The sequence below is a fragment of the Rattus rattus genome, chromosome 3 (assembly GCF_011064425.1).
Source record: "Rattus rattus isolate New Zealand chromosome 3, Rrattus_CSIRO_v1, whole genome shotgun sequence".
Taxonomy (NCBI): domain Eukaryota; kingdom Metazoa; phylum Chordata; class Mammalia; order Rodentia; family Muridae; genus Rattus; species Rattus rattus.
The window spans coordinates 15,739,156-15,753,096 of NC_046156.1; the positions used below are offsets into that span (position 1 = coordinate 15,739,156).

Below are 13,941 nucleotides of genomic sequence, written 5' to 3' on the forward strand. Positions count from 1 at the left end.
CGAGCGCAAGGCCCTGGGTTCGGTCCCCAGTCCCAAAAAAAAAAAAAAAAAAAAAAAAAAAAAGAAAGAAAAAAAAAATAGACATTTAATAATAATATTGCAAACAAAAATTCAAAGAATCACTTTTGTTTCAATACCAGTATTTTATATGCACAGTTAGAGAAATAAAGTATCTTCCAAGGGGGAGGCGTCGCTACAGCAGGGGCACACAGCACAGGAGCCTTACTTGTTCATAGTCTGTCTGTTTAATAAGATGTTCTAAGGCTAATTTCACACGGTTAAAAGTGTCTAATTCTTTTGATAATATGTCCTTCTGTTCAAAAATCTTCTTCAAATTGGATGCAGAAAGATTAGCCTGACAAAATAAAAGAAGCACATATCTACACGTTAAGACGACATAACGTAAAACACCCTCGGATATTATCAATGAGGAAGCATTTCCTACTGTCTAAATCGTTACTTTGCACACAGTATTGGTAAGCCCTGGCAAGTTTACCAATAGTAGACAGAACGCACTGCACTGCGAGGCAGTTAAGTTATAACGAAAGGAGTCTGCAGGACCCCACGGCTTTGCTGGACTTGTTCTGCTGATGTGCAGAGCACAGGCTGGTCTTGTTCCAGAGTGAAGCTTATTTGAAATTGTAAAATCATTCTGTTCCAAATGATGCCACAGAAAACAGATCTAGGGCATCTCTCTCTCAGGGAGTTTACTTTTAAAAGATTTATTACTATTTTGTGTGAATGAGTGTTTTGCCTGCAAGTCTGTGCACTGAGAAGCCACAAGGGGGAATCATTTCTTCTGCAACTGGAGTTAGAGATGGTCTTCTGGAAGACTTTGATCACTGAACCGTCTCTCCAGACCACAATTTTAGTTTTAAATCCACTTTTCTGAAAATGTCATTCTCTAGTTCAAGACCAGATGAGTCACACATCAACTTGTAGTTTTCAGTCTAGTCTCTTACTAGGTGTACTATAGGCTGAGTCTATCTTTTTGGAAAAGAACTGCAGTTAATGACAGGAATAAAGAATTCTTACCCCACCCCTATATTTGGTATCAGGTACCTATACATGGCATTGCTTTGATATTTGAGTCCTTGGTCAAGGCACTCTGAATATTATGCTGACTTTCAATCTCATTAGCCATTCTAAGCCCAACACTCACATGTTCTAAACCAATTCCTTCCACAGTGTTCTTAAGCAATGGCAAAAGTAACTCTACTGAACAGGATGCCAATTCAGCTTCCCTAAGCGCTGCTTCCAACTCCGTCTTGGTACTTGAGCAAGTACTTGGTACGTCTCCCTTGAACCTGATAACAGACAGATAAGCTGTAAGTTACATCTAACACACAAACTGGAGACATCTCATGTATGATAACAACAGTCAGGCCTGCCTCTGGACTGACATGAATTTGACTTAGATGCCCGTAGGGGAGGCCTTACCACCAGAATTATAAGTATCCAAGCCAAACATGGGCGGAAAGAGGTCAAAAGGGAGACCTGGAGTACAGGTAAGTGAATGATTCATCTTACATTTTGCTGTTATGGAATCACAAGTTATGTACATTGTGTATAGGGTTGGAGAGATGGCTCAGCACCAGTGCTCTTCAGAGGACCCAGGTTCTAGTGCCAGCACCCAGAAGGTAGCTCACAACTGTCTGTAACTCCAGTTCTGGGGGAACTCATATACCCTCTTTTGGCCTCCATGCGCACTAAGCATGCATGTGGTGCACACAAATATATGGAGGCAAAATTTACATATACTTAAATATATCTTTAAATTTTTAACAAATAATATATTTAAACACTTTAATAAATAAAAATCTATGTATAACTAAATTTGAAAGCAGCTTTTTCAATTACAAAACAAACAGCAATTGCTGTGAGAGCACCATGCCTTTCATCACTCAGTACTGTTTCTGTCCTAATGGAATTCTTATAAAAACTCATCTAGGACTGATGGGCTGGGAAGCCGGCTCACAGGTAAAGGCATGGCTGCCATGACTACAGATCTGTTCAGACTCTGGAACTCACATGGTAGAAAGACAGAACAGACTCTGAAAGTTGTCCTCTGACCTCCACAGCACAAATCTCACATGTGCACATAAACGCACACATTTGGAATCTTACAGCACTTCAAAGAGAAGACTCTGTCCGTAAGCACCACTGGCTTAAAGTAAAAAGCCTATGATAAATAAGCGTCATTTACTCAAAACCAAGCGCTCAAAAATTAACAATTATATTTGATGAAACACCATTTTCCATTTTCTGCAAACTAAACTAAAAGCTAGTCTATACGACCTATGATAACAATAATGATTTAAGATTTAATAATTTTTAAGATTACTACTTTGGGGAATATTAATCCATAAAAATAACAAGTAAATTTCCCATTTAAAAGAAGGAAAATATGATAATCATTTGTTATACAACAATATGCCAGCAATAATATTCACCTTACAATAATATTCATTCTATTAATAGGTTGGGTTGATTTTTCAGTTCCCTTCATTACAAATAAAAAACCCTTAAACACACACCTGTAATCACGGAGCACAGAAGGCTGAGGCAAGTAGCCTGAGAGTCTGGGAGCAGCCTGCGCTGCTTGTGAGGCCCTGTCTCAAAGGTAAAGCCAACAAACATAATAAAGATTGACAACTGCTCTATAACTGCTGAATAAGAATCTTTATAATCAGATTGTGTAGGTATATTTTAATGAATAAACACTAAATGTGACAGAATATTTGTGAATGATTACCACATTTACTTAAGAAGACAGATGAGATTTGTTCCACCAATACGGAGGATACCTGCTGCGGTGCTTCTCAGGGGCACATAGTAGGTCAGGTCCTCTCTCCTGTAAGAGGTAGGACAACAGGCCCTCTGAATGACTTCCATCACTAGTAGGCTTCTCCATCAACTCCGCCACTCTCTTACAGCGCTTCAGCAACAGCTTCCCACAGACGCTGAAAGCTAGGAGACGTGTGTTATTCCACTTATCATTTCCTATCTTTATTCTGTGATTTACAGATCCCAATCATGTATAAATGCTTCGAAGGCAATATCAAATTATAACTGCTATCAGGACATGGTTGTGCGTGTCTTTAATCTGAGTACCTAAGAGGCAGAAGGAGGCAGATCTCTGTGAGTCTAAGGCTAGTCCACTTTACCCAGCAAGCTCTAGGCCAATTAGGGCTACATAGTGAGGCTCTGTCTTAAAAAAATTATAAATGCTACTCACCGTTCTAGTTAACTCAAAATATCAAAATTGCATTGCATAATAATTTACCAATTCCAAGTTTCTATACACATTTTCTTTTCTTTTTTTTTTTTCTTTTTTTTCCCCTTTTTTTTTTTTCGGAGCTGGGGACCGAACCCAGGGCCTTGCGCACTGAGCTAAATCCCCAACCCCTATACACATTTTCAGAAGGCTTGCGCACACGCACGCACACACACACACACACACACACACACACACACACACACACATTTTTTAGATTTATTTTTAACCACGCATCTGTTTGTGGGTATGTGCCTGAGTCCTAGGGAGTTGGCAACATGGAGATCAGAGAGTACCCTGGAGTTGGAGTTACACAGGGATTGTGAGTGACCTTGCATAGCTACTGGGACTGAACTTGGGTCCTAAGGAAGGACAGCAAGCACCCTTAACCACTGAGCTATCTCTCCAGTCCCGAATTTAGTTATCTTCATCGGTCTATCTCCAAAAGTATTTCAGCAATCCTTCGATATTCCCCCAAAAGGAGTAGAAAACAAATATGCAAACCATGAATCTTGTACTAGCTCTACCTGGCCTGAGCAACAGAAGCTGCTGTTTGCTCTTACAGCTGCAGAAACTCAATGCAGCGTTTAACGTACTTCCCAACAACTGCCACAGAGTGGACAAAACGTTATTTTGTAAGGCATCCTTTTTTTTACATTTCTTTATTCCCATTTCCAGCTCAATCAAGAATAATACTTTCTGCTGATAAAATAATAATTAAAAATGACAGTACTTCTGAACTTTAGCAAAAAATCTTCTCATTTGGCCCTGTAGATGTCATTTTTGAAAAGTGACTGGTCAGACATGAATTCCTCGCAAACTGCCCTGTTAAAAGTGATAAATGAACAGGTCAGCAACAATGAAGCTACATTTTCACAGCTCTAATTAGAAACGGTCATGTGACTCTTTGCTTGTGGCTATTCATACAAGATTAAATGCCATGTCTAAGGTTTTCTACATTGCTTTCAAATATTTATGACTTAATCTTAGATTTCCCTATTTAAATACATTATGTTCAAGAATTTTTCATTAGTTTGGGTTCATGTGAAATGATAGGTTGAAACTATTCAAAAACTCTAATTAGCAAGTCACAAACCTCCCAGAGAAGCTGCAAAAACAAAACAAAACAAAAAAGACCAAATAACATCAAATTTTGTCTGGTGTTTTGATGTACAGTGCAGACACAAATATTTAGCAGCTAAAATCTGAGGAAAGGGAACGCAGAGGACCTGTGACGCCTGCTCCCCGGGTCCCTTGCTGCTGAGTCCTGTACCACCTGTCACTACAACATCACACTGTAGAGAGTGCATGGAGACAGTGGCAGTCCAGAAGAACCTGAAATACACAGGTCACATGAAAAGCCAACTAAGGCTAAGGAGGAGCAGGCTCTGGGAAGTCACTCGCTGGCGGGTGGGTCTGTTTGGTTTGTAAATGCCACAGCCCCTCTGGGGTATTAGCATTCATCTTTTTCTCACTCACCTGTTTAAAAGTTTCTCTCTCCACAGGCTGGAATCTCAAGAAAGAATGTCCTATTTACAATTGAATCCTAAACACCTACAGCTCTGGAGAATTGGCAGTGCCTGGAATAGCTAAGCTCAGCATCTCAGCAAACAGGATAAATGACTGCTTTCCACATCCCCTCCCTCCCTTTCTGACCTTTCCAAGGGCTTAAGAACAACGTCTCTATACTTAGGAGTGAAACGTAAAACCAGCATGAGAGGTTAAGGATCTTCCATTCTTAGGAAGTATTTTATAAGATGAAAATCATTGGCATCAGTGATTTAAATGAGTTCTCATGTATGTTCTGGGCTATTGGTGCATATGGCAACACACACACACACACACACACACACACAGAAATACACAAACTATTCTAAAATGTTATCAGAAGTTATAAATTTTTTTGCTTCATCACCTACAAATATTAACAACATCTAAAATGGTAAATAATGTAAAAATGTAGTAGAAATGGGGACCTGTGATTAATTATCACCTAGACACAATCTAGAATCCTGGCCTGACAGTCTCAATGAGAAACAGCCTTAACTGGGCTGACCAGTGGGTATGCCTGTCAGGATTTGCTTAGTTGGGCTAAGGTAGGAAGAACCATCCTGAATGTACGCGTCACTATTCCATGGGTTGGGCCCTAAATAAAACAGAGAGCAAAGGGAAGCATGTGTGCATTCAGTCTCCCTCAGGTCCTGACTGTGAGTGTGACTGATTGCTTTAGCTCCTGTTGTCTTGGCTGCAATGAGGAGCTGTAATCTGAATTGTAAGTCAAACAACTGTCCCTCTCTTAAAACTGCTCTGTTGAGGCATTTTATCATAGCAAGAGAAACGAAAGCAGGATGGGATCTAAGAATGACTTCTATGATATTATCATCTGCGATTCCTCAAAACACAAGACAGAGACCTGGGTGAGCTTCACATATTCTCGCAGAAGTTATAAGAAATCATACTCTGTGACACAAAGATTATGCACATGTCTGAAGACATGCCACTGTTTTTGTGCTGTGCCAATTCTATAACCAAAAGTAGATGAGCAGGTATAACACTTTTCTTTAATATAACACTATTTGCATGCTGAACAAAAATGCTATACTTTTCTTTAATCTATAAAAAAATCCCATCATTATAAAATATCCTCTCATTTCTGTTTACTAAAGGCATTTTTGTGTAGAAACTGAGGTTCTGCCAGAGTTTTCAGTGATGTGCAAGGTATGGCCAACTGACAGACACTGCCTTTTTGTACAACTTGTCAGTAGTGGAACAAAGGCCCATCCTACACACTTTGAGCAAATTCTTAAACATCAGTAGTCTTAATTTTTAATCTGTCAGAGGTGATCATGGCATTGCTGGTGTAGCTATAACCACAGAACTGTGTTCCATTTTGATCAATAAGTGTATTAACGGATGGATGCTCAGAAACAAGGACATTAGAAGAGAAAGACCATGGCACCTAGACCAGTTTAGGCAAATGTTGGTTAAAAACTACTCTCCTGGTTGAGAAAGCACAGAATTCCATAAGCTCTTATTTGTTTTTCTAAACACCAATCTCTGAAAATCAAACTTCAGTGACTTCAAACAATAACGTGCAGGCTCTATTAACAACATCCAAAACTCAGACACTCAGTGAGAAACACAAGGCAGATTAAGAAAGACGCCGTTCTCTGTATTCTGGAAACGAGCCAAAACTATCGAAGAAGGAACTGCACAGCATTTTAGACTCCACAGTGGGGGGGAAAATGTGAAACTTAGAAACAGGTAAGCAAAATGACCAAAGCAGGCAAACAGATTTCTAAGTAAAAGCTACCAAAATGATTGGGTGGGGAAGGAACGGGGACATTTATGATTCAGAGAGGCTAACTTGAGTAAGAATCTGTGCTCCTGGTCACCTGGGGCTGGAGAGTCAGCAGGAGGTCAGCCAGCACTGAAACCAAGCCTCTGCTTCACAGCAGATGCTGGTTAGCTGAGGCTGCAAACTTAGCTATAATTACCAAGTGGCCGGCATTGCTGGGGTGAATTCCCCTGGAAGCTATGGTCCAGGGAGACCAAGGCTGTACCTTAAGCTGGTGGCTAAACTTAGTAATTTGTTAAGATTTTCACACATGGTACTGGTTTTGAAGGAGTAAAGGGATCACAGAGAGCAGCTGTGGTTTGGCACCAAACAGCAGGACTGGAGTCCCAGCACAGAGGCCCGAAAGCCATTGGTGACAGAGCAGCCTCCATCATAGTGGAGGCCTCAGGACTGAAGAGGCAATAAATACAAACTAAGGCTTGGAACCATTAGGCAAGAGTTTCTAAGGAAAACCCAGGAGACGTTACTGGAGAAAGTGCAGCCTCAGTGACAGTGGAGGCACAAAGATTGAAGCATCATGGGAAGAAACTGAGGACTCGTGCAACGAAAGGACAGGAAAGGCCACTGGTTAGAGTGCAGCCTCAATTGTAATAGAGACCCTAGGACACTGCAGACCAGGGCACTGTTAGGACCAGGGATGACCATCAAGGATAGCAGCAGGGGTGGTTCACGGCTGACCTAAGAAAGCTTCCCAGGGCAAAACTGGAAAGGTGAGGCTGTACTAAGTGCTCTGAAGCCCAATCATCAATGAGTTCCCGACAGCAGACATTGATTGAGTTACGTATGTTATCAGAGTTTGGTTTTGGTTTTATCTGATTGTTACTGTGCTCTTGTAACAAGAAAATATATAAGTTGTTTGGATTTTAAAGAAACCATGTACTTTTAAAGTGTTTCGACTTTTAAAGACTATGGGGGTTTTAAAGTTATTCTGTGTTTTATATAGCAATGTTAGCAAAAGATCTTGAGGATAAACAAAAAAGAAAGGTTATGGTTTAATGATAATGTGTTTGTGTGTCAAGTAGATGGGTGTCAGTTGTCACCCTTTTTGTTAACTTTACACAAATCAGTCACTATGGAAGAGTGAATCTTGACTGAAGAACTGTCCCTATCGGCCTGGTCTTTGACCATGTTTGTAGGGGCATTTTCTTGATTAATGACTGACTTAGAAACAACCAGCCTACTGTGAGCATTGTCACCCCAGGCAGGTGCTCCAGGTTGTATGAGTAAGCAAGCTAAACGAAGCAAGGGGAACAAGGTATCAAGCAGCATTCCTCTGTGGTCTGTACTTTGGTTCCTTCCTTGAACTCCTGCCTTGGTTTCCCTCAGAATGGAGTGTAACCTGTAGTGAAAATGAACCATTTTCTCCCAAGTTGCTTCCAGCCAGTGTTTCAAGCACAGCAACAAAGAAATAAACTAGAACACAGAGATAAGATGAAATGTCAGTGCATTTTCTCATATTTTAACGAAATCAACTAAAATGCTCTCGTGAGTAATAGAGACATGGACATCACATAGGAATGAGAATTCTGGAACAGCAGGAATTTAGTACAAAGGTCATATGTAAACATTACACTTCATTTGCCCATGAAGCATGGATTGGTCTACATGTGAGTTAATTTTCTACACTATCCCTTCAAGTACCACAATTAATTTAGAAAACTCCTTTTTTAAAACAGAGAAACTTATTCTTCTTCATCATCTAATCTGAGAACAAGTTGAGCAAACAGAACTTAAGCATTCTAGTCTGGCCTGGAACCAGCACAGACTACTGGACAGGACTCACAGAACATCTTTTCTTAATTCTTAATGTCGACAGGATCTAGACAATCACTTAGTCATTAGCCACACTGGGCCTTGTCTTCCTCTTCTGTAAGAAGAGAACAACCGTTACTGACCAAAGTCACAGTAATGTGCAAAAAAAAAAAAAAAAAAAAAAAAAAAAAAAAAAAAGTAGAACCACTGGACTAGTCTTACTTTATCCCACCCCCTTTAAACTTAGAACCTATCGGGCTTGCTTAGCTGGGCCTTCTCAGCAGTCTTCATGTTCTCCCAGTTTCTCCTTCTTAAAGTAGTTATCCTGAATCAACCAACCTACCTTACAACCACTTACAAGCCTGAGTTATCAGAACTTATTTTACAGAACAACCTCTCAGTCATAAATTGAGAACTACTAAACCAGAGGATGTGGGGTTGGGGCTACTAGTGGCCTCTGACAGAAAGCAGTCCAGCAGATGTTTTCTATACTCATCCTCACTCCCATTTGTACGGAGTTAACAAAAGTGACCGATAAAAGCTGAGGTCATTTGCTCAGGTCTTGAGGTGCTTGAAAAACAAGGACTAAACTATTAACACACATCGGTTGTACAATTAGCAGAAAACAACAATAATAACGTATTTGGGTATTTAAAATTACAAATGTGGCCAGTCTTACCATAATCAAAGGTATGAAGTAAAGCTTAAAAGCAGGCACGATTTCTACAGTTTGATCCTTTACCTAAACCAGGCACTCTTATCCTCAAACACTTGACACCCTGTAAGGCAGGTGACAGAGAAACTTGGCCTTTAGCGTCACCGATAGCAGCCAGTTAGATTGCGGTTACTTAACTGACATACTCAGTGCCAGAGACAAGAGGCATGACTCGGGGCATGACGTGAACTGGACTGTCATTTTCAAGATTAGGAAAACACTACCTCCGAAACAACCCAAACCCCGGACCCCTCCTCCCGCTAACTTCTCCCCGACGTCCCGAGACCACAGCTCGGGAAGCAGGGGCAGAATGTCCGCTTTCCTCTTGGTGAAAAGTGGAGGACCTGAGCATCAAAGACCCACTGTTCAGGTAGGGTGGGCACCACGGGTTTCACTTCCGGGTTTCACTTCCGGGTGCCCAGGGTCACCCGCGGCCCGCTCTCAGAGCCCGCCCCGACTCGCGCTCGCCCGTCGCCCTGACGTCATCCCCCGCCGCCGCCACTACCTACAATGGCTGGAGGGCTCTCTAAGGTCTGCCCGGCCCAGGGTCGCCTCGGCAGGCGGAGAGTGCAGAAGGAAGAGAAGATGGCCAGAAGGAAAGGCAGGGAGCGCGGGACGAGAAGTCGAGGAGTCACCAGAACAGGCAGCGGCGGACAGACTGCATCTACCCAGGAGCCAAACGTTGCTAGTAACCGGCCCGCGGCTTCTCTGGAAACGGACGCCCCGCCCTCGTCGGCCCGCTCCGACGCAGCTAATTGGCTCGGGCTCTAGAGCGCGAGTGCCGTTCCCTCTGTGATTGGTGGGAGCGAGGGGGTGTGGCCGGCGGGGCTTTCGTCTCTGCTCTGGTTTCTCCCGTGAGAATTTGTAAAGCGTTTTGCTTTGAGAAAAAGCATAGCTTTTGTGTGTAGTTACCGAAAAGTCTCAACCGCTCTCATTCTAAGCAGAGAAGAAAGGTCCATTCCGAGTCTCTTGACACTGGGGCGAAATCTGACCTCCCTGCTTCTGCTTTTTTTGCAGATAGGATTTGAAAAAAGACAATAGAAAAACCTTGTTTCCAATGTATGGCATTATCCCCGAGCCTTCCCTAGGCCTCGGGGGTTTTTCCTCTTAAATAACATAGTCAGCATGTTCTCCAAAATGCCATCCCAGTCCCAAATTATTTTTTTAAAGATTTATTTATGTATTTATGAGTACACTGTTGCCATCTTCAGACACACCAGAAGAGGGCACCAGATCCCCGTTGCAGATGGTTGTGAGCCACCATGTGGTTGCTGGGATTTGAACTCAGGACCTCTGTTAGAGCAGTCAGTGCTCTTAACACCACTGAGCCATCTCTCCAGCCCCCAGTCCCAAATTCTTACAGAAAGCTGCTGTGCTTTCTAAACTGCTGAGCCAGCTAAATGAAATCTCCGTGAGAAAGGGGGAGGACCCGGAAGTGCTTTTTTTTCTCATGAAATTTCGGGATTTTTGTCATTGTTATTGGAATGTGTTTTCATGCTCCTCCCAGGTATAGTGAATAGAAGTGTTTACTTTAGATTATTTGTACAACTGGCTATCGTTATCCATTTATTTGCCTCTGTGGGAAAAAAAAACCAAACATTTTTTTTTTGCCATGTGCACCTTGTCCCTGTGATTATAGACTCAAGTGACCTTTCCTAACACTCAGGGTATAAACTGTCTGATGCTCTGAATAAAGTTGGGTACTGCATGAGGCATTAGTCTGCCTCCTTCTTAGGCTCCACTCCCCTAAGTTCCACCACCATTAGAGCAGTCTACAGGAAGAGATAGGAAAATGAACGCCGGATCGAAGCAGCACATACTTGTAGTGCTAGTAGATGAAGTAAAATGGTAGCTGTGATGTAAGTGTCAAGAAGGAGCTGATTGTAGAGCCTTCAGTCTGACCGGTCCAAGTGCCTTCGAGACAGTTGCTATGCTTCTTACGGAGTTCCAGGGGGAGCTATTCTACTCCTAGGTGAGGAACATGGAAATACATGCTTATAAATATTTTATAAGAATGTCATCATAACTGGCACGTTTATTTATAATGGCTAAAAATGGCAAGTAGATTGAATGTTTATCAGTGGGAAAATTGACTATGTATTCAATACAATGGAATGATATTACACAATAAAAAATAACAAGCCACTTCAATATGCACTCTTCTGCATAAGAAGCTCCTCACTCTGTTGCCTGGGACATTCAATATTGAGTTTCTGGATACATGAATAGCCATGGATAGAGTATTAATAGGCATCTTAATTCAGCCTTGTATAAGAAAGTATCGTAGACTGAATTGTTTAAACAACAGAAACATGTTTGTCACATGTCTGGAATCTCAGAAGACCAAACTTGAGAATCCACCAATCCGGCTGCTAATGGGTTGTCTGTTCCTAATGCTTACAGATGGTTGGAAGCCTCCTTGCTCAGTCTAGAGCCTCTAGTCTCAATTGAGCAAGAAGCAAGGTCTCACTGTCTCCTGTAAGGGCACTGATCTCATCAAGAGGACTCTACTCCTAATCTAATCAACCCAAGGCCTCCTCTCCAAGTGCCTGCACACAGAGGGTTAGGGACTCACAGGGGGAGGAAGGGACTCACTCATTGCAGGGCAGGGGGCTGCATGCTACTTCTTGTTGGAGAGTGAGCCTTCCCTGAAGGCTGTTCTCCCAGTACTGACTTAATTGTGGAAAATAAAAATTTTTATTATTTCCCCACTATCACTTCTCGGCATGTTTAACCATATCTGTAAGCTGCTTTTACCCGATCATGGCTGTCCACGAACAGTAGGCAAATGCCGAAAGAGGTTTTTGTAACTGAAAGCAGAAAACATGAGAGTTTTTAAAAAAAAACCATAATTTTAGATACTGGAATTTCAATATATTGACTTTATCCCCAGCCTAGTAAGTAATTTACAAGGCATGATCCATTGCTACTGTGTTATAATAATCCAAGAAGAGGTAAGTCATAGATGTCACATGGTTTATGATGTAAAAACTCATTCTTTTATCCTTGAATGATAAAGGACAAAATAACCCTTGAAAAAAAGGCCCCTCTCCAAATCAGCAGTTGTCCAAAACTATTGTTTACAAGGAAACTAATATTTTAATATTATATTTTAAATGTTTGATCTTGACCAAGATATGTCTGTCACTCTCTTTTTTTCTAATTATAGTATTTAATAACCAACTATATTGTTAAATGAAAGGATGATTTACATTCCCTATCTATGAAACTATAAGAATTCCTATTCAAATTAGTCTCATTGCTTTCTGTTTTAAACCCCTTGTTTTGTGCCTGTGTCTATGCATTTGGACAGGCAGAGGCATGGAGGTGGAGACAGAGGACAGCTTTCTGGAGTGGGTTCTCGCCCTGGGCTTTGCTGAGGCAGAGCTCCTCGACGTCCCACTGCCCATAATGCTCCACCCCAATTGTCACTCTTGCAGCAGGTGTTTTTCTTGCACTCCCTTGTCATCTCCTGGCCCAGTCCAGTCATAGTCTAATGAAAAGAACAGTGTAAAAAGTGCTGTGATAGAGGAGACAATGCTAAGCATTTCAAAGCTGTTCTCTGTCTTTCTTGGAAAAGAGAAGAACTTACAGAAGATGAAGAAAGAATTGCTGAGTGATAAGGGATACAGAAAAGCTGCTGCCAAATCTGTTAAAATAATCACAGTAGTGGCTTATTCAAGAAAACTGGAGAAGGATAAACGAAGGGAAAGAAAAACATATCACATGGAGAGCTGGCGTCTGCAGGACACAGGAACCCGTGGCTGTAACCAGTTAGAAGGAAAAGAGATTTGCACTCATCAGCCACAGAGAAAAAGCTTGGTGTTTTATATCAGAATCAGAAAGGGGTAGAAATGAGCTGGCCTGAGCTTTGAAGTGCCACCACTGGAAAGGCAGGGACGGGGCAACCAAGGAGACACAGGAAGGTCACCAACCCAAGGACTGTGCCTCTCCTGCTAATTCAGAGTAAAGACGCAATCAGAAAACCTGTACGGAGATGATGTGTGCTTACCTAAAGCATCAGCTGGCCTCTACTTCTGTCCACACCCATGGGTTTCTTCTGCCCATTTTCCACGCAGCAGCTAGAGTGGTCCTGACAAGGGAGCAGCACAAAGCCAGAGCTTTCCCATACCGTGAACTGCATGCAGCCTAAGTGTCTGCCCTCACACAAATGTGCCTTCCATGCCACAGTGCCCTCCAGCAGAGACCCCTCCACTTGTCTATGCATCTCTGTGCTCATCTCCCTCCAGTTCTAGCAGGTCTCAGCCCCCATCTCTCCTATAAGACTCTGCTCTCAGATATGATTATCTGAGCATGATTATCTGAGATTCACTTGGATAATCCTATCAGACAGTGTTCATGGACCACCTGATACAAGTCTGCATAGTCCGACCTCTGCCTCTTCCTCTCTTCTCAGCCCTCCAGCATCCCCAGTTGGATGTCACATTTCATGTGTTATCGTCTCTTCCATTGTCTTCTCTAGAATGGAGACCTCACAAAAGCAAGACCATGTTGTTATTGACTGCTGTCACTCCTAGCTAACAATGGCTGGGGCTGGTAAGAGCCCACCTTTATTTTAACAGTTTTAATAATGTCGTGTCAGCAAATTTTAGTTTTAAAAGGGATTATAAAGAGCAAATGAGGAGGATGTATGGGAGCAATTCCCTGCACGAAGGAAGGAGACACATCTCAGAGTTCCTGGCTAGCGTGGTTATGTGTTGAAAATTACTAAAGAATGAAAGATGTTGAAAAGATTAATGCATTAATTTAAAAAGAAAATAAACACATTGACTTTGAAGTATGGTTTTAATAATGCAGAAGTACATTAAGGATAGAGTT

The 13,941-nt window shown here is 41.9% G+C and overlaps 1 protein-coding gene across 1 annotated transcript in view; it reads right to left on the reverse strand.

Annotated features, from left to right (window-relative positions):
• Odf2l (outer dense fiber of sperm tails 2 like) overlaps positions 1-9,479 on the reverse strand; it is a 36,316-nt gene extending 26,837 nt beyond the window's left edge. Inside the window, exons 1-4 of the mRNA XM_032897222.1 lie at positions 9,067-9,479; positions 2,808-2,970; positions 1,163-1,307; positions 227-355 (exon numbers count right to left, since the gene is read on the reverse strand). Coding sequence (XP_032753113.1) covers positions 227-355; positions 1,163-1,307; positions 2,808-2,914 — 381 coding nt within the window. The 5' untranslated portion in view covers positions 2,915-2,970; positions 9,067-9,479. The remainder of the gene's footprint in view (positions 1-226; positions 356-1,162; positions 1,308-2,807; positions 2,971-9,066) is intronic.
• Between the last annotated feature and the right edge of the window lie 4,462 nt (positions 9,480-13,941).